Source organism: Dendrobates tinctorius, unplaced genomic scaffold (assembly GCF_039654945.1).
Source record: "Dendrobates tinctorius isolate UK_male_01 unplaced genomic scaffold, ASM3965494v1 ptg000116l, whole genome shotgun sequence".
Classification (NCBI taxonomy): Eukaryota; Metazoa; Chordata; class Amphibia; order Anura; family Dendrobatidae; genus Dendrobates; species Dendrobates tinctorius.
The window spans coordinates 34182936-34205753 of record NW_027361784.1 but is presented as its reverse complement, the minus strand read 5'-3'; the positions used below and the strand labels follow the sequence as shown (position 1 = coordinate 34205753).

At 45.5% G+C, this 22818-nt stretch overlaps 1 protein-coding gene across 1 annotated transcript in view; it reads right to left on the bottom strand.

Moving 5' to 3' along the window:
* Positions 1 to 3491: 3491 nt before the first annotated feature.
* LOC141101361 (SCAN domain-containing protein 3-like) overlaps positions 3492 to 22818 on the bottom strand; it is a 62134-nt gene continuing 42807 nt past the window's right edge. The window contains exons 2-3 of the mRNA XM_073590432.1: positions 18922 to 19019; positions 3492 to 3598 (exon numbers count right to left, since the gene is read on the bottom strand). Of these exons, the coding sequence (XP_073446533.1) occupies positions 3492 to 3598; positions 18922 to 19019 (205 nt within the window). The remainder of the gene's footprint in view (positions 3599 to 18921; positions 19020 to 22818) is intronic.

Genomic DNA, 22818 nt, shown 5'->3' with positions numbered 1-22818 from the left:
AGATATATATACAGGGAAGAGAGGAGGACTATATCTCAGAAAGGAGTAAAAGAAAAACAATGTCAGATTCAGGAAACCAGTGGCATTCAAAAACTGTACAAAAAAAAAATTGCATATTTACAGTATGGCAATTGACAGGTCCACTTTAAGATCATTCTCATAATTTGAAAATCCCATCTCTAGCTAATCCCAAAATTAAGACAGGTTATTAGCACTGATTTATCATTCTGGTTGCCTTTATCTTCAAACTTCTTCGTTTTATAGTTTGAAAATGTGAAATATTTATGAGCTGTCATAGCGAGCAGCTTGTCATTCACCCCTTCAATCACCAGGGCATATAACTTCACTGGGCTGGATATTATTCTCTCTGAACTTCATCTCTCGTCTGCTCGTCGGTTTTTTATATGTTTGAAGCTTTGACTATTTTTATAGTGAAACAAAGTCCTACTAAAAGACAAAGCTCAAAAGTTGCTTGAACTAACAAGCAAACCTCCTCCTCCCTCCGAAAAATCTTTATTCTAGATGGATGGTTCTTCAGTTCTCCGATGTGGGGTCCAATGTCTCCAGGTGAAATGGAATGCATTCTGCTGGGTGCTTTCTTCCTCTGCTACATGCCATAAGTAAATCCAAGTTTAAATGCTGCATGTCAAATCAGCGCAGTCACAACATGTTACTGTGCATCAGCTTCCAGCAACCACTGTGTTCTAAAATCATGTGGACATCATTAGATTTTTTAATGCAGCCAGAAAATAACAGACGTTTCGGCCTCACTGGCCTTCATCAGTAACAGACTGCAGTATAGTAGTTAATCACAATCAGTGTGATAGTAGAAGTGACACCATAGTCACTTTAAATGTGCCTGGTCATGCACTAGGCGATGGGCATGGAGCCTGAATCAAATAATGCCTGGGTGGGTGGGGGTGCCGTGCAGACATCAGCGACCCAGAATCCACTGTTGGCCAGTGAGGCCGAAACGTCTATTATTTTCTGGCTGCATTAAAAAATCCAAAAAAATATTCTAGAAGTTGAGGGCCAAGTTTTCTTTATTATTCATGTATGGTGTGGGGCTCTACTTGAGCACCTTCTGAAGTTGTGCATACGGTATTTTTCCTTTATCATTAGACTTGTAGTCCTATAAGCGTCCTGATTCCTAAATGGATCTATAAGCTTGGAGACCGTAGGCAGAAAGATTAGTATATTTGTGCATTTGGGTTTATGAAAACACTGAATTGTGATTTACACTTCCAGCACGAATTTCATATAAATCCTATATTCAAATCAATTGTGAGCAAGTCACTACGTTTGACAAGGTAAACAGACTCTTCTTCTGCTGCTGACATCACTTCTATGAGCTGATTGGCTGCCACCTTATGGCATTGCTGCTACTATACAAGTCTTATTTCCACTTGTTTTACTATATAAGGGTTCCGTTACACTTAGCGATGCACCAGCGATCCTGACAACGATATGGATCGCTGGTGCATCGCTAAGTGGTCGCTAGTGAGCTGCCACACAGGCAGATCTCACCAGCGGCATAGCAGGGGTCGGAGGTCGCTACTTAGCTGTCAGACGCGGCGATCCTGACGTCCTCCCGCCCGCGTCCACGTGTCGCTCGTCGGCGCCACAGGAAGCCCAGCAGGAAGCTGACGACGAGAAACGGTCCAGGACGTTCTCGAGCGATCAGCGATGAGCAGCGGGGGAGCCGGTCGGAGGTAAGTATCAGACATAGCGATATCGCTATGTGTAATGGGGGCTTAACACTGCCCCTATCAAATATATTCCTGCCTTGACTAGTAGAAACAAATAAGCTGCCAGGTCACTACTTCCCACAAGATCAGTACACTGTCATCATTACAATGATGCGATTAGCTTCAGAATCATCTGTATCTCCCACTTAATGATTTTATCACATAATAATCTATACTTACTACCATAGTAAAACAAGAAAGCAAACTGCTACTTTCGGCAATGTTGGTGTACTCTTCTTATGCAGAAGACATCACTTCTATGTTCTAATAGGTTTATCTACCTACACTTTATGACACTGTCCCTGACGCGTCCTGCTAGATCAACACGCTCTTCTAAATCCTCTACAGTTGGCAAGCTACACAAATTTCTTTGTGCCTGAATCGAGCCCCAAATTGTAGCAGTTTTCACAAAAAGTTGCACTCAGGAGGGGCAACACCCCAAATCACGTGACCACAAATTGAGATTCGGGTTTGTCTTTTATCTTAAGTCACATGGCATGGCACGTTAAAGGGTCGATATTGACTTTTAGGAACCTACTTTCAATAGGTGGCTTGAGAGATCTAGTCCTCTTCCTTTCTGAAAAGGCAATTCACTTATATAATTTCCCAGCGGAGCAGTGCATGGCCTATAAGTCTCCTTACACTGGGATGTCAGATATATCACTCTCCACAAGGAGAAACATTACTATTTAGACCCCACAAAAAGCTGCAGCATGTTTGTTTTTGACACTATGCTTGGTTAAATTAAAATAATTATGTGTCATGTTCTTGTACAAAGATTTAATGATTCCTAAATTGAATCTATCATCACAAAATGACATCATATTTTAAAGAGAACCTGCCACCAGGTTTTACGAGTGTAAACTACAGCCACCACCACTTTTAATGGCTCTTTTACAGTAATCTATGCGAAAAGGCAGGAGGGTGGTGATTGCGGAGGAGAGAGGAGGCGCCAAAGAAAACTAGTAATGTCCGTCGGACTGGATCGGGCCAAATCAAAGAGTTATTACTTTGGATAGCGAGAGGGGGTTGGGGACTTATACAATATACAGATTGCTAGATTACTGTAAAAGAGCCATTAAATGTAGTGGCTGTAGCTTATTTTGGGAAAACCTGATGACAGGCTCCCTTTAATCAGGATTGGATTTTGCGTTATGTGTAATTTTATAAATTGGCAACAGTTGTTTTTTTGGCAAATCGTGATTTTTATTAAAAAAGAAAACAAAAAAAAGGGAGAACTCATGCAATCTTCACACTGCCAATGTTTTTTTTTTCTTTATTTAGACTCGGTCTTCCTGTCCTTACAGGAAGCGTTTTCAGCAGGCTCCTTATCATCACAGGCATGATTACAATGCCAGGTAACATCTCTATGTACAGAATCCTCTATTAACAATGGTCTGTGTCTCAGCTGACTCTGCTTCCCCTCCTTTCCCTTTGACGTTTTGCAAACACACATTAGATGCTGAAATGAAAAAGATGAGTCTGATCATTGTAGCTAATGTACATGTGTTGTTTCCTGCAGCAAATAGAAGCTAGAGGCCCTGATTCATCACGGTGTTCATACACCAGAATTCTGGAGTAAAACACCTTCAATTGTCATAGAACTTTTGTGCAATACACAGTTGTGAAAATATTTTGCGACTTTTGGCGTTTGCATCCAAAATAGGCAGAGATGGGATGTGCAAACATGTGTCATAGTGTTGATAGGAAATGTCTCTATACACACTGATAACATAGGATCCATCATTCACAATAGGTGATGTCAAAGCTCACCTGCTCCACTTCCTTTACAATAACAGGGTCTGTACCACCGGACTGGCGCAGAGAAAATGTGGTGCCAATATTCAAAACTTGAAAATGGAAAAACATAGGCTGGATGTCATGATCCAGTGTTGGATCTGGCGGGTTTAAAAGCACAGAGTGAACTTTTTTTACTTTGGTTAAGTTCAAAGGTGTTTTGACTGTCCCCGGTGGTGGTTAGTGGTATTGCACCTTAGGTTAGGTTGCACTTAATTATGGTTCAGGTGTGACACCCTATAAAGGTGTGCTCAGGGTGTTCACTCACTGCTGGTGATATTTCTTGCTGAGTTGTGGGAGAGCCTGGTGGAAGGATGGAGCTGGATAGGAGTCCTGCGCAGTCAGCCAGAGAGATCGAGTGCCAGCTAATGGTGTCTGCAGGAAGGACTGGCATGGCCTGGTGGAGTCGCAGTTTATGGTGTCGGCGGGAAGTGCGGGCATGGCGTGGAGGAGTGGCGACTAGGAAGAGAGTTGCACTCAGCATACTCGACTTGGTTGCTGAGAACTGGACTCGAGCGTGCTTGGATTCTTGGCAGAGGCTGGACTCATCTTGGGACTCTGTGTACTGGACTGCTGCAGGTGTTGATGGACTCTGCTCCCAGGCTGCACGATGGTGATGGATCCAGTTATGGTGATGGATCAGGGTGGAGGAGAAGATGCACTCAGGTGGTGGGCTCTGTTGCTGGGAGCGCACGCAACAGAGCAAAGCTAAGTGGTGTTTCCCCTGTATTGTCTCTTTCCTCATGTGTGTTGCTAGTGCAGTGGTGGGATTAGTCTCCGCACCGACCTATTCCCTAGTGAGGGTTTAGGTTTAGGGCGAGCTAGGGCGTTGAGGTACGCATGCGGCGCCCGGTGCGAAACCGGCATAGGGAACGTTAGGAGTGCAGGGACACTGGCTCAGGGGAGCTCAGGAGGTCTCCAATTCCCTTTTCCCTATCGCAGGGCCCACCATTGTTAAAGTTACCCAGGTTCCCCCCTTATTATTTAAATTCGCCGTACTGGAGGCGGTGTTTCCAGAAATGTATATGTTAACGTGTAATTCCTAAATTCGCCAGGTGGAGGCGGCGTATCCACCTGCACGTTCTATTATTTAAATTCGCCCCACTGGAGGTGGTGTATCCAGGGTCACGTGTGTTATGGGTTCGCCTTGCGGCATCATCTGCGACCTGACACACGTGATCATGACACTGGAAAGTTTAACTTCCACTATGGGAAAAATACTTTATGGTTAAGCAATCAGTTCCAGATTGTACCAGGGTAATGTCATGCATGTTACCAAAGGTTGGTACATAAAATGAGATTAATGGGACTAGGAGAAAATATGTGTAATTGGCTTATTGGGTTAACAACTGGCTTAGTAATAATAAACAAGGTGTGATTATTGATGGAACACACTGAGATATTGGGTCACAGATAACAGCTGGATATCACAGGCATCAGTTTTGGGCCATCTTCTTTTTATCATATTTATTAATGACCGTGTAGAGGGTGTGACGCTAGACACTGCTTATGGACATGCCGTGAGGTGGGGATGTCACGGAGTCCAAGGTCAAAAGTCAGGAGGGTACGTCAAAAACTGAGGGGTGAGGCAAAGGTGTAGTCAGGTCACAGTCCGGGGTCAGAATTCCAAGATGGTAGTGGATCAAGACAAAGGGGCAAGACAAACGGATGGTCAAAGGAAAATCCAGGGTTGGTCAACAGAGATCAAAATACTAGAAATCTCAAAGCACAGAGCAAATACACACCAAGCTAAGCAGAGCTACAACTGGCAGAGATTAGAAGCAGACAGCCAGCTGAATTGCCTGGAAATCATTCCAAATTGGAGACACCTGTAGGAAACCGCACATGCCCCAGCCCTGATTGGGAGACTGAACTGTCACTTACCACACTGACAGCTAAGCTCGACCAAGCCTCCGATTGGACAGCTGAGCTGTCTATAACAATACTGACAACTCAGCACGCCCCTTCCCCAGATTGGACGGCTGAGCTGCCACTCGAGACTCTGAGAGGAAGAATTGTGACAGAGGCCATACAACGTAGAATAACAAAGATTTTTCTAATTAGGCCTGAAACGGGGACGAGGGTGCAGTTTCCTTTTTCTCCAAGCGCTTGTAAATTAAGGGCGTAAACTCCTACATTTGGCCTCACTGGTGATCTGGCTTGCCTGACTTTGGGTCAGCACAAAATCAGCTACAACAACTGTAAGAGCAGTGAGACTATGGATTATTTACTGTAAGAGCAATGACATTGTGGAGCTCACTGCCACATGATGTAGGTCTACCGGGTAAGAGGCAAGGAGCCTTCCCGCTACACCTTGGCAGGCTTGCTGTGACTTGCTACGTGTGGCCTGTAAGACAAGGTCCAGGGACACTAAAAGGGCATTTCAGAATAAAGGTGAGCTGTCTAAGTAGAAACAGCCTTCCCACGTTCCATGGCGCTGGACTAGTAGGTAAAAGGCCTATTCCTATTCTAGTCAGCTGATCTAACGGGTGAGAGGTAAAGAGCCTTCCCGTTACATCCTGTAGGTCTACCGGGTAAGAGGCAAGGAGCCTTCCCGCTACACCTTGGCAGGCTTGCTCTGACTTGCTACGTGTGGCCTGTAAGACAAGGTGCAGGCACACTAAAAGGGCTTTTCAGAATAAAGGTGAGCTGTCTGACGAATAAGTTGAAGCCATGGCAACTTATTCTGTGTGTGCAGTCAGGGCCCCCAATGGGATTCCGAACCGTTATGCAGATTGTAAAAGAGAAGAAAGGAAGCAGTAAAAGATGTGAGACCAATATTGAAAAAGACAAAAATTTTTTTACAAATTACATGAAACAAAAAAATCTAATTTAAGCAATAGGTGATTTCTTAATGACGGCTTACCTTTAATCTCTTAAGGACTTGCCCATTTTGGTCCTTTAAAACAATACAGCTTTCTTTTCTTTTTTATTCCCACACTCTAGGAGCTAAAGTATTTATATTTACATTGTTTTCTTTTAGGTTGAGTCGTAATTGTCAGTGACAGAATTTTGGGGAGCATATAACGCAAAAATCAAGTTTTATTAACTCGTTATAGGAAGAATTACTGTATATAAAAAAAATACTGTTGTTTTTTTCTTAATGTTTTAAATTTTTTGCTATTTATTTGCTACAAAAATAAAGAGTTACCTTTGTTTTGTGGGTACAGTGAATAATAGCAATGCCAAAGTTATATAGCTTTAGTTATGTTTTCCTATTTTTTTACAATAAATACAATGTCGGTACTCGAATCGGTGAAGTCGGACTCTCGGATGGGATTCATCTACACTATTTGCTATTTGTAAGTTCACTTACATCAACATATGATATGTGCATTCAATATGAATTACATACTGCTCAGTTTCATATTTTAAGTAAATTCTGACATTTTACTATATGTATATGTTTGCTCGCAGTGTTTAGACACGCAGGTGAGGTGTCGCACATAGTAGCAGTGAATACACTAGGGTCACGTGATGATCAAGACAATCCGGGCATTTCAGAGGTCTTCTCGCATGTGTAATCATCGTGTTAGTTTTTTGCTACGTGTAGACACAGCAAGCATATTCTCGTACATTATACATTTGCGCATCCATATCTTTTTTTGCGCATGTGCTATTGACACATTTGTGCCGCATATAGTATCAATGACTATATTAGGGTCACGATTTACCACTGGTAAATTCCATTGGGTGGGCATGTTGGACAACTTCTATAGTGATATCAGATGCATGTGCACACATTGTGCTGGTTGTTTGTCACGCGCAAGCGTAGTAAACCTATTTTTGTATGTCACATGCCTATGCATACATACCTTTCCTTGCGCATGCGCCAATGATACATTTGAAGTGAATCGGTGGATTTGACTGTGCACATGCGCAATATGACTTCGATCCAAGCCGTGGACCTCTTGATTCAAGATGGTAATAATTATTTCATTGTTTTACTATGTGACAAAGAATAAACTTTGGCTGGTTTATCCACCATTTTCCCTGAAGAAGCCACTTTCTGGTGGCGATAATTTCAATGGTGATCACTGTATCACACTGTACACTATATAGAGAGCTCCTGTGTATAATGTCACTGGTGGTAATAACAGTGTTGTTGGTATTGTGGTTTATATTCATCATCAATATTGTAGTATTCGGTCACTATGTGGTGGTAATTCGTGGACTGGTCATGATGTGGCGGTATTTGTCCCTTGTAGTTGGTATTATTTGGTCACTTTGTGGTGAAATATGTAGTTTAGTTATGCTGTGGCGGTATTTCTCCTTGCATGTGGTATTATTTGGTCGCTCGCTATATGCTTGTAATATGTGGTATTATTTCATCACTATATAGTCTGTTCATGGTGTGGCATGTTTGTTCCTTGTATGTGGTATTATTTGGTCACTATGTGGTGAAATATGTAGTGTAGTTATGGTATGTCGGTATTTCTCCTTGTATGTGGTATTATTCAGTCACTATGTGGTGGTATTTCTCCCCTGTATGTTGTAGTATTGGTCTTGGTATAGTAGATTGTGTTGTGTATGGCAGTCATTTGTTCTCTCTGATATTAATTAGGATAAGATTCTTTATTTCCATTAGAGATCAAATACTTGGAACACACCGGCAGAGATGCACTTACAGGGGTTCTCCTGTGGAAAAAAAAGGTAATCACCTTTCCACAGGATAAGTGATGACTAGAGTTGAGCGACTTTTGGTTTTTTAGGGTCGCGTTTCGTTTCGTGAAACCCGACTTTTCCAAAAGTCGGGTCGAGCAAGATCGTCCGATTAAAGGGAAAAGTCGGGGTCGTCCCAAAACACGAAACCCAATGTAAGTCAATGGGGAATAAAAGTCGGCAGTGAGAGGAGGACAGGAAACACACCTACAGTGCCCATTTGAATGCCAAAAGCATCAATTCTTCTTACTTAAGCTTGTCAACCTTAATTAACTTCATAATACAAGTTACGCACTGAAAAATGGGGGTTATTTGGCTAAAGTTGTGGGGGGGAGGGATGGCTGCAGGTTTTCATGTGCCCTGGGCGAAAGAGCGCCCCTTTAACACATACCACAACTCATCATGCTCCGATACGGCAGAGAAATAGCGGTATAGTACAATGAAAAATACCTCACTTTTTACATCTCATGACGAGGCCCATCTATTTCTCCATACAGAATCATTGGTCCCATATAATGTTTGAAACAGTATATGATGAGCTCCACATAATGCTACAGTATATGTTGGTCCCCATGGATGAAGCTCCACTGTCTTATGGGCCCAAATAATGCTCCAAACATAATGGGCCCCATTTCTAATGCTCTAGTGTATAATGGGCCCTATAAATGCTGCTCCAGTGTCTGATGTCCACCTTTGGAATGTTCCAGTGTATGGTGGGCCCCATCTATCATTCTCCAGAGTATAGTGCTCCCCAAAAATTGCTGTCCCAACATTGAAAACAATCAAATAAGTCTCCTCGCTAGGGAATCCCTGTACTAGTCTAGACTCCTCGTGGTCCCCATCTTCCATCTCACTGCACAGTATTTCAACTTTGCAAGTGCTGTGATCCTGGGCAAGCAGGGGGGGCCCACTCGTTGGCGACGGCACTGGCACAGGGCCCCTGATAGTACGGTGGTGTGTCTGATGGCGGGTGGGCCGAACCTGCACTTTCATCTGCAGCTTCCTCTTTGTCACCGTGTAAGATGGAACTGTATATGGGAAGGGTAACCTGAGTTTCATCAGGGTCAGATTCAGGCCGGGTAGTGTGCGAGGGGAATGTAGTGGTCTGGGTCAATGTACCAGCAGATTCATCGAGCAGTGGCTGGGCATCAGTGCACTTGTGTCGCCCCCAGGAGTACGGTCGCCACAGTGGCATTACCTTCTTCCTAGGGAGTGTGATGTCATGCTTGGGAGCAACGAAGGATCTCTCTAGCAGGTTAACTGATTGGGCGGCGTTATTCCCATGAGTCATGACCCTCCAAACAGCATTCATGAAGGCAAAGTGTTTGTTTTACGTGGGCAGTATGGTTGCAAAGCTGAACCTTAAAGGAATGTCCAGAAGGGCACCACCAGGAGTGGAGCCTACGGTTAAATTCGACTCCACCTGGGAAACCTCAACCATGCCAGCTACAGAACAGATGCACACATTGCAAGCTTAATTCCGTTAACGAACGAGACTCCGTCATGCCCCGCGGTCCGAGTCCGGCTTACTAGAGGGACACGTGAGGCTCTGGCACATGAGATTGGCCAATAACTGGTGTGTCATGCCCTTACATGTCCGTGGCTGCATGTGCGCTACACTGAAAAGGCCAGCGTTTGTCGCTTACAGGTGCAGATAACCCGCTGAACAACGTTAGTGATGGGGATCACTGATTACAATTATTACCCGCGAACAATGATTTCCCAGTAAGTGCAGGTCAACCGCAGTTCCGGAATTAGGCCTAACCGTCATTCCTGAAAAAATGAAAAACTTACGTGTGCAAACCACAGGTGCTGTAGCTTGCTTAACAGCTCGCCAGCCGTTCTCACGCCCAGTATGGATTGCACGTGATTGCACAAAGGTGAGAAAGGGTACCGTATCCCCAGATAACATGTATGGATAGCGTACACATTCAAAATATATGTCTATACATCAGGAGGCAGGCTCAGACGGTGTTAGGCCCAGTATGGATTGCACGTGATTGCACAAAGGTTAGAAAGGGTACCGTATCCCCGGATAACATGTATGGATAGCGTACACATTCAAAATATATGTCTATACATCAGGAGGCAGGCTCAGACGGTGTTAGGCCCAGTATGGATTGCACGTGATTGCACAAAGGTTAGAAAGGGTACCGTATCCCCGGATAACATGTATGGATAGCGTACACATTCAAAATATATGTCTCAGGAGGCAGGCTCAGACGGTGTTAGGCCCAGTATGGATTGCACGTGATTGCACAAAGGTTAGAAAGGGTACCGTATCCCCAGATAACATGTATGGATAGCGTACACATTCAAAATATATGTCTCAGGAGGCAGGCTCAGACGGTGTTAGGCCCAGTATGGATTGCACGTGATTGCACAAAGGTTAGAAAGGGTACCGTTTCCCCGGATAACATGTATGGATAGCGTACACATTCAAAATATATGTCTCAGGAGGCAGGCTCAGACGGTGTTAGGCCCAGTATGGATTGCACGTGATTGCACAAAGGTTAGAAAGGGTACCGTATCCCCAGATAACATGTATGGATAGCGTACACATTCAAAATATATGTCTATACATCAGGAGGCAGGCTCAGACGGTGTCAGGCACAGTATGGATTTGACGGCCCAGATTACACAGCGGAGGAGCAGGGAGAGGTAAAGATTGCAAATGCTGGGGCCCTGCCCAAGCAAGGGGGGCCCACTCGTGGGCGTCGGTACTGGCACTGGGCCCCTCATAGTACAGCGGTGTGTCTGACGGCGGGTGTGCACCACCACCGTCAGAGACACTTGATTGCACTATGAGGGACCCTGTGCCAGTGCCCGCACCCAAGAGTCGGCCTACCCACCTGTCCAGGGCAACGGCACTCGCACGGTGTCGTGCGCTAGGTGGTGACCCCGGCCATGGGGGGGGAGGCAGCACAGTTAGGGAGTTTTAGAAAGTGGCATATGTTGATGTTGGACATTCAGCTGATGCAAAAGGCGAAATAGGTGAAGTCCCAGGAAGAGGTGGACCAAAGCAAGCCATTTTTCTGTCACCCTATGTGTCATCAGGGGAAGGTGGGACAAAATCCTTGGAAACCCATGCATGGTTCATTTTAATGAAGGTTAGATCATCCACATTTTGGGTTGACAGACGGGTCCTTTTTTCTGTCAGGATTGATCCAGCTGCACTGAAGACTCTTTCCGATAGCACACTTGCAGCTGGGCAAGCGAGCTCCTGTAAGGCATATTGGGCCAATTCAGGCCAGGTGTCCAGTTTAGCGGCCCAATAGTCAAAGGGGAATGACCTGTGTGGGAGAACATCGATATGGGAGGAAAAGTAGTTTGTAACCATAGTTGACAACTGCTGTCTCCTGTCACTTTCCATCGATGCAGTATTACCAGTTGTGTGAGCGGTATTTGAAAAATCAGTCCACAACATTGTCATGAAACCCCTGTCTCCAACGCCACTTCTGCTGTGTGCACCACGAACACCTCTGCCAAGCTGCCCCCGGCCCGTACGGCTCGTGTGAGAACCATCACCGCTGCTGTGTGCTGGGAATGCCTCAAGCAACCGATTTACCAGAGTTGCTTGTTTATTAGCCAATATTAGGTTAAGGTTCTCCTGTGGCATGATGTTTTGTAATTTGCCTTTATAGCGTGGATCCAGGATGCTGGCCAACCAGTAGTCGTCATCGTTCATCATTTTGGCAATGCGGGGGTCCCTTTTTAGGATCTGCAAGGCATAATCTGACATGTGGGCCAATGTTCCCGGTGTCAATGATGCACTGCGAGTGCTGGGTGGAGGAGCACTTTCTGGCAAATCCACATCCCTCCAGTCACGCACAAACCCTGTACCAGACCTTGCCACGCCAACATTTTCACTTGCCCCACGAGATGCATCCTCCTCCCCTAAGTAATCATCCCCATCATCATCCTCCTCCTCCTCTTCTTCCTCCACCTCGTCCAGGAGAGGTCCCTGAGCAGACAATGGCTGAATGTCATCAAGGATTCCCTCCTCCTCTTCCTCCTCATCAACATTGGCTGCAGACGCCTGCTCCTTAAGGTGCGTCAAAGTTTGCATGAGCAGACGCATAAGTGGGATGCTCATGCTTAGGATGGCGTCGTCTGCGCTTACCAGCCGTGTGCATTCCTCAAAACACTGAAGGACTTTACAGAGGTCTTTCAGCTTCGACCACTGCACACCTGTCAACTCCATGTCTGCTCTCAAAGTGCCTGGCCGTGTATCCTCCCATAAATGCATTATGGCCTGCCTTTGCTCGCACAGCCGCTCCACCATGTGCAGGGTGGAGTTCCACCTTGTTGCAATGTCGATAATGAGGCGGTGGTTGGGAAGGTGGAGCAATCGCTGCAGCTTCTGCATACGAACGGAGTGTACAGGCGACCGGCGGATGTGCGCGCACAGTCTTCGCACCTTCTGGAGCAGGGCTGTTAACTCCGGATAATTTTTGAGGAAGCACTGCACCACCAGGTTCAAGGTGTGAGCCAAGCAAGGTATGTGGCTGAGTTTTGAAAGGGCTATGGCTGCCACAAAATTACGGCCGTTATCACTAACTACCTTGCCTGCCTCAAGATGTACACTGCCCAGCCATGACTCAGTTTGTCGCTTCAAGTACTCGGCCAGCACCTCGACGGTGTGTCTGTTGCCCAAACACATCATCTGCAACACAGCCTGCTGACGCTTTCCACTAGCTGCTCGATAGGGGGACACATCGTGTGCAACAGTGGCAGCTGCAGATGGAGTGCTCGTACAACTACGCTCTGTGGACGAGCTTTCGCTTCTGGAGGAGGAGGAGGAGGGTCGAACGCCTACAGCCAACTGTTTCCTATACCGTGGGCTAGGCAGCACTGTCCCACCACCGCTGTCCCCTGTGGACCCTGCATCCACCACATTAACCCAGTGCGCAGTGATGGACACGTAACGGCCCTGGCCATGCCGACTGGACCATGCATCAGTTGTGAGGTGCACCTTTCCGCTCACTGACTGCTTGAGTGCATGGACAATGCGGTCTTTCACATGATGGTGGAGGGCTGGGATGGCTTTGCGAGAGAAGAAGTGGCGACTGGGTAGGTCATAGCGTGGTACTGCATAGGCCATGAGTTCGCGGAAAGCTGTGCTTTCCACCAACCGAAAGGGCATCATCTCAAACGAGATTAGTTTGGCAATGTGGGCGTTCAAACCCAGTGTACACGGATGAGAGACTGAGTACTTTCTTGACCTACTCATAGTGTCTGGGAGGGTGAGCTGGACTTGAGAGCTGCATATGGTGGAAGTAGCGGTGGACAGGGCAGACTGAGAGAGGGTTGATGATGGTGATGGAGTTGGTGTTCTTTCTGATGGCCTAGAATCAGTCTTTCGTTGATATAACAGTGGGATTCCCTGACTGCTGTGGCTTTGCAACGACACCTCAACATTTGCTGCTGTGCTAACCGGTGGGCTTACAGTGGGGGAAACAATGTAGCGTTGCTGACTACCTTCGTTGTGATCAGTTGCACATGTGGCACTTGAGGTTTGGTGTTGTGTCCACGCTTGCAAGTGCATGCTGGTTAAATGTCTAAGCATGCAACTGGTATTCAAATTTTTCTGATTTTTCCCTCGGCTAAAGGTCTTTGCGCACTTCTTACAGATAACCTTGGCCTGATCATGAGGATTTTGTTCAAAAAAGTGCCACACTGCACTCTTCCTACTTTGGCAGACATTTTGCGGCCTAGCACGCTGTGATCTTTTGACCTTCTGGACAAGCTGTCCAGCAACTCTTTTGATGTTTGGAACCTGTCTTTGGAGTGCTACGGGCCTGCCAGATAACAGCTGTTGCGATGTCGATGTCTGCTGTGGATGCTCCTCATCTGAGCTATTGGAAGCAGCACCCTCTTCCCCCAATGGATGCCAATCTGGGTCAACAACTGGGTCATCCATCACCTCCTCTTCTATGTCATGTGCACCTTCCTCTGTGTCACCGTGTATGGTGGTATAGTGTGCGGGAAGGGGCACCTGAGTCTCATCAGGGTCAGAATCTGGCTCTGTACACTGCGAGGACAATGTAGTGCTCTGAGTGAATGTACCAGCAGAATCATCCATCAGCGGCTGTGCATCAGTGCACTCCATGTCAGATTCATCTTGGCCTGGGTAATTCACCATTTCACTTGATAATCCAGGCATGGTATGTGAAAACAGCTCCATGGAGTAATCAGTAGTATGGCCTGCGTCATCCTTCAATCTTGGTTGGGGTGAAGGACACAAGGAAAGGTGTGGTTCATGAACATGAGCCTCCAATGACGACTCAGTGCTTTTACTTTTTACAACTGAAGAAGAGGAGGCGATAGAGCTGGAGGCTGAGTCAGCAATGTAAGACAAAACTTTTTCCTGATGCTCTGGCTTTAAAAGCGGTTTGCCAACTCCTAGAAAACTAAGCGTTCGAGGCCTTATGTAGCCAGACGATGACGCAGGCTCAACACCTCCTGCATTCGGTCCTATTTTGCTCTTGCCACTACCATCAGATCCACCACCAACACCATCATTACCAGCTGCCAACCCCCGCCCAATTCCACGGCCTCTTCCACCAGCCTTCCTCATTTTTGGTAGAAATGTAGACAAAATCCAACAAACTATATAGTAATGTAAAACAAGGTACAAGGTGTCTATAGGACAGGGGAGATTTTGAATTTCTGCAGACACTTGTGGACACTGGACACTTTTGGATTGTGTGAGGCCCACTGATATCTGAGCGCTATGTGACAGGCTCGATGGCACAGCTGTGACCAAAGTGACTAGAGGATAAGGGAGATTTTGAATCTCTGCACACACTTTTGGACACTGGACACTTTTGGATTGTGTGAGGCCCAATGAATATCTGAGCGCTATGTGACAGGCTCGATGGCACAGCTGTGACCAAAGTGACTAGAGGATAAGGGAGATTTTGAATCTCTGCACACACTTTTGGACACTGGACACTTTGGGATTGTGTGAGGCCCACTGATATCTGAGCGCTATGTCACAGGCTCGATGGCACAGCTGTGACCAAAGTGACTAGAGGATAAGGGAGATTTTGAATCTCTGCACACACTTTTAGACACTGGACACTTTTGGATTGTGTGAGGCCCAATGAATATCTGAGCGCTATGTGACAGGCTCGATGGCACAGCTGTGACCAAAGTGACTAGAGGATAAGGGAGATTTTGAATGTCTGCACACACTTTTGGACACTGGACACTTTTGGATTGTGTGAGGCCCAATGAATATCTGAGCGCTATGTGACAGGCTCGATGGCACAGCTGTGACCAAAGTGACTAGAGGATAAGGGAGATTTTGAATCTCTGCACACACTTTTGGACACTGGACACTTTTGGATTGTGTGAGGCCCAATGAATATCTGAGCGCTATGTGACAGGCTCGATGGCACAGCTGTGACCAAAGTGACTAGAGGATAAGGGAGATTTTGAATCTTTGCACACACTTTTGGACACTGGACACTTTGGGATTGTGTGAGGCCCACTGATATCTGAGCGCTATGTGACAGGCTCGATGGCACAGCTGTGACCAAAGTGACTAGAGGATAAGGGAGATTTTGAATCTCTGCACACACTTTTGGACACTGGACACTTTTGGATTGTGTGAGGCCCAATGAATATCTGAGCGCTATGTGACAGGCTCGATGGCACAGCTGTGACCAAAGTGACTAGAGGATAAGGGAGATTTTGAATCTCTGCACACACTTTTGGACACTGGACACTTTGGGATTGTGTGAGGCCCACTGATATCTGAGCGCTATGTCACAGGCTCGATGGCACAGCTGTGACCAAAGTGACTAGAGGATAAGGGAGATTTTGAATCTCTGCACACACTTTTAGACACTGGACACTTTTGGATTGTGTCAGGCCCAATGAATATCTGAGCGCTATGTGACAGGCTCGATGGCACAGCTGTGACCAAAGTGACTAGAGGATAAGGGAGATTTTGAATGTCTGCACACACTTTTGGACACTGGACACTTTTGGATTGTGTGAGGCCCAATGAATATCTGAGCGCTATGTGACAGGCTCGATGGCACAGCTGTGACCAAAGTGACTAGAGGATAAGGGAGATTTTGAATCTCTGCACACACTTTTGGACACTGGACACTTTTGGATTGTGTGAGGCCCAATGAATATCTGAGCGCTATGTGACAAGCTCGATGGCACAGCTGTGACCAAAGTGACTAGAGGATAAGGGAGATTTTGAATCTCTGCACACACTTTTGGACACTGGACACTTTGGGATTGTGTGAGGCCCACTGATATCTGAGCGCTATGTGACAGGCTCGATGGCACAGCTGTGACCAAAGTGACTAGAGGATAAGGGAGATTTTGAATCTCTGCACACACTTTTAGACACTGGACACTTTTGGATTGTGTGAGGCCCAATGAATATCTGAGCGCTATGTGACAGGCTCGATGGCACAGCTGTGACCAAAGTGACTAGAGGATAAGGGAGATTTTGAATCTCTGCACACACTTTTGGACACTGGACACTTTTGGATTGTGTGAGGCCCAATGAATATCTGAGCGCTATGTGACAGGCTCGATGGCACAGCTGTGACCAAAGTGACTAGAGGATAAGGGAGATTTTGAATCTCTGCACACACTTTTGGACACTGGACACTTTTGGATTGTGTGAGGCCCACTGATATCTGAGCGCTATGTCACAGGCTCGATGGCACAGCTGTGACAAAAGTGACTAGAGGATAAGGGAGATTGGATTGCTTTTAAAAAAGCAGTTTGCGGAGCAGTGGGTAAACAGCAATGCCAGCCTGTCAGGAAGCCTTAAAAGGCAGCCCAACAACCAACACCACTGATACACCACAATATAGCCTCCCCTTGCACTGCACACACAGTGACTGGTGTGTTGTGCAGGCCAAATTGCTAGCAGCAGAAGCAGTTTTTTTTTCTTCTCAGCAGGACAAAAAAAAAAATTGGGATTGCTTTTAAAAAAGCAGTTTGCGGAGCAGTGGGTAAACAGCAATGCAGGAATGTCAGGAAGCCTTATTAGAAGGCAGCCCAACAACCAACACCACTGATACACCACTATATAGCCTTCCCTTGCACTGCACACACAGTGACTGGTGTGTTGTGCAGGCCAAATCGCTAGCAGAAGAAGCAGTTTTTTTGTCTTCTTCCCTGCCTAACGCTCTCCCTACAGAATCAGCAGCAACCTCTCCCTATACTGAGATCGGCAGAAGTAAGATGGCGGTCGGCGTGCACGCCCTTTTATACCCACTGTGACGCCCACCAAAGCAAGCCAATCACTTGCATGCCCTTCTGAAAGATGGAGGTGACCCCTGCCTATGTCATCACGTTGCCCACAGTGTCCGTGGATCCTGATTGGCTGAAAAAGAGCGTAAAACAAACTTTTGAAACGCGACTTTGGCACATAACTCGCCGACCTCGTGGCCGACCTCATCCTAGGTCGGGTTTCGTTTCATGAAACCCGACTTTGCCAAAAGTCGGCGACTTTTGAAATTTTTCGACCCGTTTCGCTCAACTCTAGTGATGACGTATTGATTGGAGGGAATCCGACTGCTGGGACCCAGTCGGCAGAATGAGGAGCTTTTATCCCCATTAGACTGGAATTGCATGTTCGACTTGACCACTGATCCCTTCATTCCCTCAGTGGCTGCACTTGTTTTTTTCTGGAAGCCCCAAAGAGAATGAATGGAGATGCGGTCAGACATCCCACCCGCCGCTCCATTTTAAAATGGGGATGAGTGTCCTATCAGGGCTTAAACTTCCTCATTCTTCCGATCGTTACAGCTTCTTATGGTCAAACCTAAGTGATCACCTATCCTATGGAGCCCATGGATCGGTGATAACTTGTTTAACCAAAGAATTCCTTTAATGTAAACTACCATAATTATACATCACAGTCATGGGGGCGCACAGTAGATGTGCAGAAACTACCGTGTATCTGTATATAGCTGTAGAGTGGGCCCATAGGGTCAATTCTCCCTGTGGGCCCCATATACCCCAGTCTGACCCTGAACAGGTTAATGACATTAGTTTGTAAAAATTCCCTCAAAATTGTTTTAGAATGCCCCTTTATTGTTACAGTCCTGAGAAAATCACGATTGATGAGTAGAGTCGCCATCCATTCCTGTTTATCGATGGTTTTGGAGCACGGTCATTTCTTTCACTGTGTGTTTTTCTCATATAACGGCTGTTTGTAGAACTCTTTATTTTCCCGATACTTATCTAAGCAGAATCTCATAGTTGAGCTTGAACTTAACGTGAACTCTCCGAGGGTTTCTTTGGCTCTCACAATCTGATTTTTTTTTTTGGACTCATTTTCAGAGTGATTCTAATCAGGACGACGTAAAATAAAGAAAAGAAAAATCTCCTATTCCCCACTGCCTGGAGCCAAATTCTGTTTCTTTCAACAAACTGTTTGTGTCTCGCAATGTGCGAGAAATTGTAAGTCCGAGATCGAGAAATGTAAATTGTAATATCATACCAAGGAGGGAAAGTGTGAACAAATTATACGAAGACAAGGGAAACAGCTTTATCCTAGTAGGTGACGGGAATAGAAAGGTCACATCTTGCGTGGGAGTAGTAGGAAGGCTGGAGATTTACCGGATAACAGAGCAGCAAATAGAGACCTAAAGAGGCTGTCCCAACTTATCAAGGTATCACCTAATCATAGGATAGGCAATAACGCGCTCATTGCTGGGGGTCTCACCTCTGGGCTCCCCACTGATCCCATCATCGGGGCTCTGAAGCGCCACGTCAGTGGCGTGATTGTCACTCATTCTCACCATATCCTTCAGCTCCATAATCCTGCTTATATGGAAAAAGTAAAATTATGAAAACCTAGTAACCTGAAGTCACCACTAGAGGGAGCTTTAAGGGATTGTCCACACCGGCGATAAGTACAACTGTTATTATTTTACATGGAGGAACTATAGTGTTGAGGAGGGGTTGTCTGAGTAGTGGACAATTCATTTAATAGATACATTTTTAATCAGTGAGGTAATGTGCTTTATAGACAGTATGTAGACTACTCAACTTCTCCCTCTAGTGGTGGCTGAACTCATCCAGAATGTAAAAATGTAAAGTATATTTCTACTTTTGAAAATTTTGGATTCTCGTGATGAGACCTCCAGCAATTGCAAAAATTAAGGAGTGGATTTGCTTAGGAGCCCTACTTTTACCCAAAAATGAAAATAAACTCAAAAGAATTTGTAACTAGATTATCACTCTGCTATCTTGTACCTCCTGACTTATCTAGCACTACTGTACTACAACCCATGGGCTCTGCTACATTGCACTGTTCTGCTACCAGGTGAATCCTGATGTCAAAGCTCTGCTGCAATCACTGGTTTCCACTGCATTGCATCATTATGCAACCGGTGCCTCCTGACATATTCAGTGCTGCTACAACTGCTGGGCCCTGCTACATTGCACCATTCTACTACCAGGTGCTACTACAATCAATAGGTTCCGGTACATCGCACAATTATGCAACCAGGTGCCCCCCTAACATATTCATCACTGATACAACCGCTGGGCTCTGCTACTCTGCACCACTCTTCTACCAGCTTTCCCCTAACATATTCAGCACAGATCCAACCACTGGGTTCTGCTACTTTGCACCACTTTTCTACCAGTTATCCCCTGACATATTCAGCACTGATACAACCGCTGGGCTCTGCTACTTTGCACCACTCTTCTAACAGCTTTCCCCTGGCATATTCAGCACTGATACAGCTGCTGGGCTCTGCTACTCTGCACCACTCTTCTACCAGCTTTCCCTTAACATATTCAGCACAGATCCAACCACTGGGTTCTGCTACTTTGCACCACTTTTCTACCAGTTATCCCCTGACATATTCAGCACTGATACAGCTGCTGGGCTCTGCTACTTTGCACCACTCTTCTAACAGCTTTCCCCTGGCATATTCAGCACTGATACAGCTGCTGGGCTCTGCTACTCTACACCACTCTTCTACCAGCTTTCCCCTAACATATTCAGCACAGATCCAACCACTGGGCTCTGCTACTCTGCACCACTCTTCTACCAGCTTTCCCCTAACATATTCAGCACAGATCCAACCACTGGGTTCTGCTACTTTGCACCACTTTTCTACCAGTTATCCCCTGACATATTCAGCACTGATACAACCGCTGGGCTCTGCTACTTTGCACCAATCTTCTAACAGCTTTCCCCTGGCATATTCAGCACTGATACAGCTGCTGGGCTCTGCTACTCTGCACCATTCTTCTACCAGCTTTCCCCAGTCAATCACAGCTAGTTTCATTCTGCTGCATCAATGTGCCTCCTGACTTTTCTGGCTCTGCTGCACCATTCCAATCATCTGCACTACCGCTCTGGCACTTCCAAGCTGTCATTCAGTTCCTATAGCCACCTTGGTTTTTATTGATTTGTCCTGTTACACCAAAGTCATCTGTCCCTGCTGCACTTCATCTGCTAATCCATATCAGTAGCTTTGAGAATTGACTTCCCAGGTGAGACGTACAAGGGGTTGGACAAAATAATGGAAACACCTGGAAACATCAACAAAAGTTGTTTAATATGGTGTAGGTCCACCTTTTGCGGCGTTTACAGCCTCAATTCTCCGAGGTATGGATTCATACAAGGTGTGAATTGTTTCCAAAGGAATTTTAGCCCTTTCTTCAGGTAAAACACCCTCCAGTTCTCTGAGCGATGATGGCGGCGGAAATCGACGTCTAACTTGAATCTGTAAAATCGACCATAAATGCTCAATAATGTTGAGGTCTGGGGATTGTGTGGGCCAGATGAGATGCTCAGCTTCATTACAATGTTCCTCGTGCCATGCTTTAACAATTCTAGCTGTATGAATTGGTGTATTATCATGCTGAAAGATGGCGTTCCCCTCCGGGAACAGTGCTTGAACCATAGGATGCACTTGGTCGCCCAAAATGCCTAAATAATCTCGGCTGTTAATTCTTCCATGAAGGGATATCATTAACCCGGCTGATCTCCACAAAATAGGACCCCAGATCATCACAGAACCTCCGACATGTTTTACGGTTGGGAGAAGGCAGTCTGGATGGAATGCTTCTTTCAGCTGTCTCCAAACGTACACTCGGTCGGAAATAGGGTAAACGATGATTCGTCTGAGAATATCACTTGTTTCCACTGCTCGAGGGACCAATTCTGGAGGTTTCTACACCACTCTAAATGCTTGGAAACATTTGTCATTCAGAGCAGCGGTTTTCGAATTGCAGCTCTTCCGTGGAATCCAGATTTGTGCAGCTCCCGACCAACAGTTTTCGTGGAAACTGGGTTCTGTAGGTGTTCATTGAGCTCAGCAGTGATTTTCAGAGCCGTGGTCTTGCGATCCTCTCTCACAATTCGCTTTAGAGTCCGACGGTCTCTCTCAGTCAACTTCGACTTTTGGCCGGACCTGTGCTTTGCTGCCGACGTTTTTCCTTCTCTTTCAAATGCAGTCATTACTTTGGAGACAGGACCTCTTGACACGCCAAGCATTCGGGCACTTTCTGTTACACTAGCACATGCCATACGAGCACCAACAATTTGGCCTCTTTGAAAATCCGAGAGGTCTGCCATTGGTATCAGGTTCTCATCAATGTTCTTCAATTCTGCAAAACAAACAGTTAATTTACAGACACATATCACACAACACAAATAATCAACTACAAAACATTACCATATGTCACGGTTTGCATGTTTATAACATGTTCGAAGATTATGATGCCAAAACGTTAGGGGTTTCCATTATTTCGTCCAACCCCTGTAGCAGTGCCAAACAGGACCGGTTATGTTATTTTTATGTTTTTTTTCCTTTAATATAGTTACCATACATGCTTACTTTACATCTGTTCATATGTATCTAATGTAGTTGCAAATTTTATAACATAAAGATATCACATTAATCTGGCACTGTTTATTAGCTGACTGTGATTATCATTTTAATTAGATAATTACACAATAATGTGGCTGTTTTGGGGCCGTAGTTATTTACATACGTCTCCGGTGTGCTTCAGTATGAGCCCAGAATACCATTAATAGATTATTGTTCATTGGACAGATAGAGCGGACGAGTGTGACAGGTTCAGTGACAGAGGTAATAGAAATCTGATTGGCAGAGTCTCATCACTTGACATTTTAATAAAGTTCTGAACATATTTTAATTATTTGCATTGCACTTGTCAGCTCGGTGCTATATTAATAATGATAGGGACAGCAAAATCATCTTGTCGCTGTTTGTCTGAGGTTTAGATTCTTATAGGGCAATCATTTTCTTCCAAAGGAATAGAAGTGATTTTTTAATGAGTATTATATATTTTATTTTCAAGGGAGATTTAGTTGTAATTCACAGGTAAAGCTGCAAAATGCTAGGTGGTAAGGGGGCAAGATGGGGCATTTAATAAAAATCTGTTATAAAAGGACTAGGTTTTATGCAAGAAAAAGACTAGGACAATTCAGGGCACCTGTGCATAAAAGGCACATGAACCCCATTTTGTCAGTTTAGCTGCTACTTTTAGTTTCTGTAGCAAACCCAGGGAGGATAGGGTTAATTCCGAGCACTGCGGGTCTGGATTAGATCCACATGACTTACTTTAACTAAGA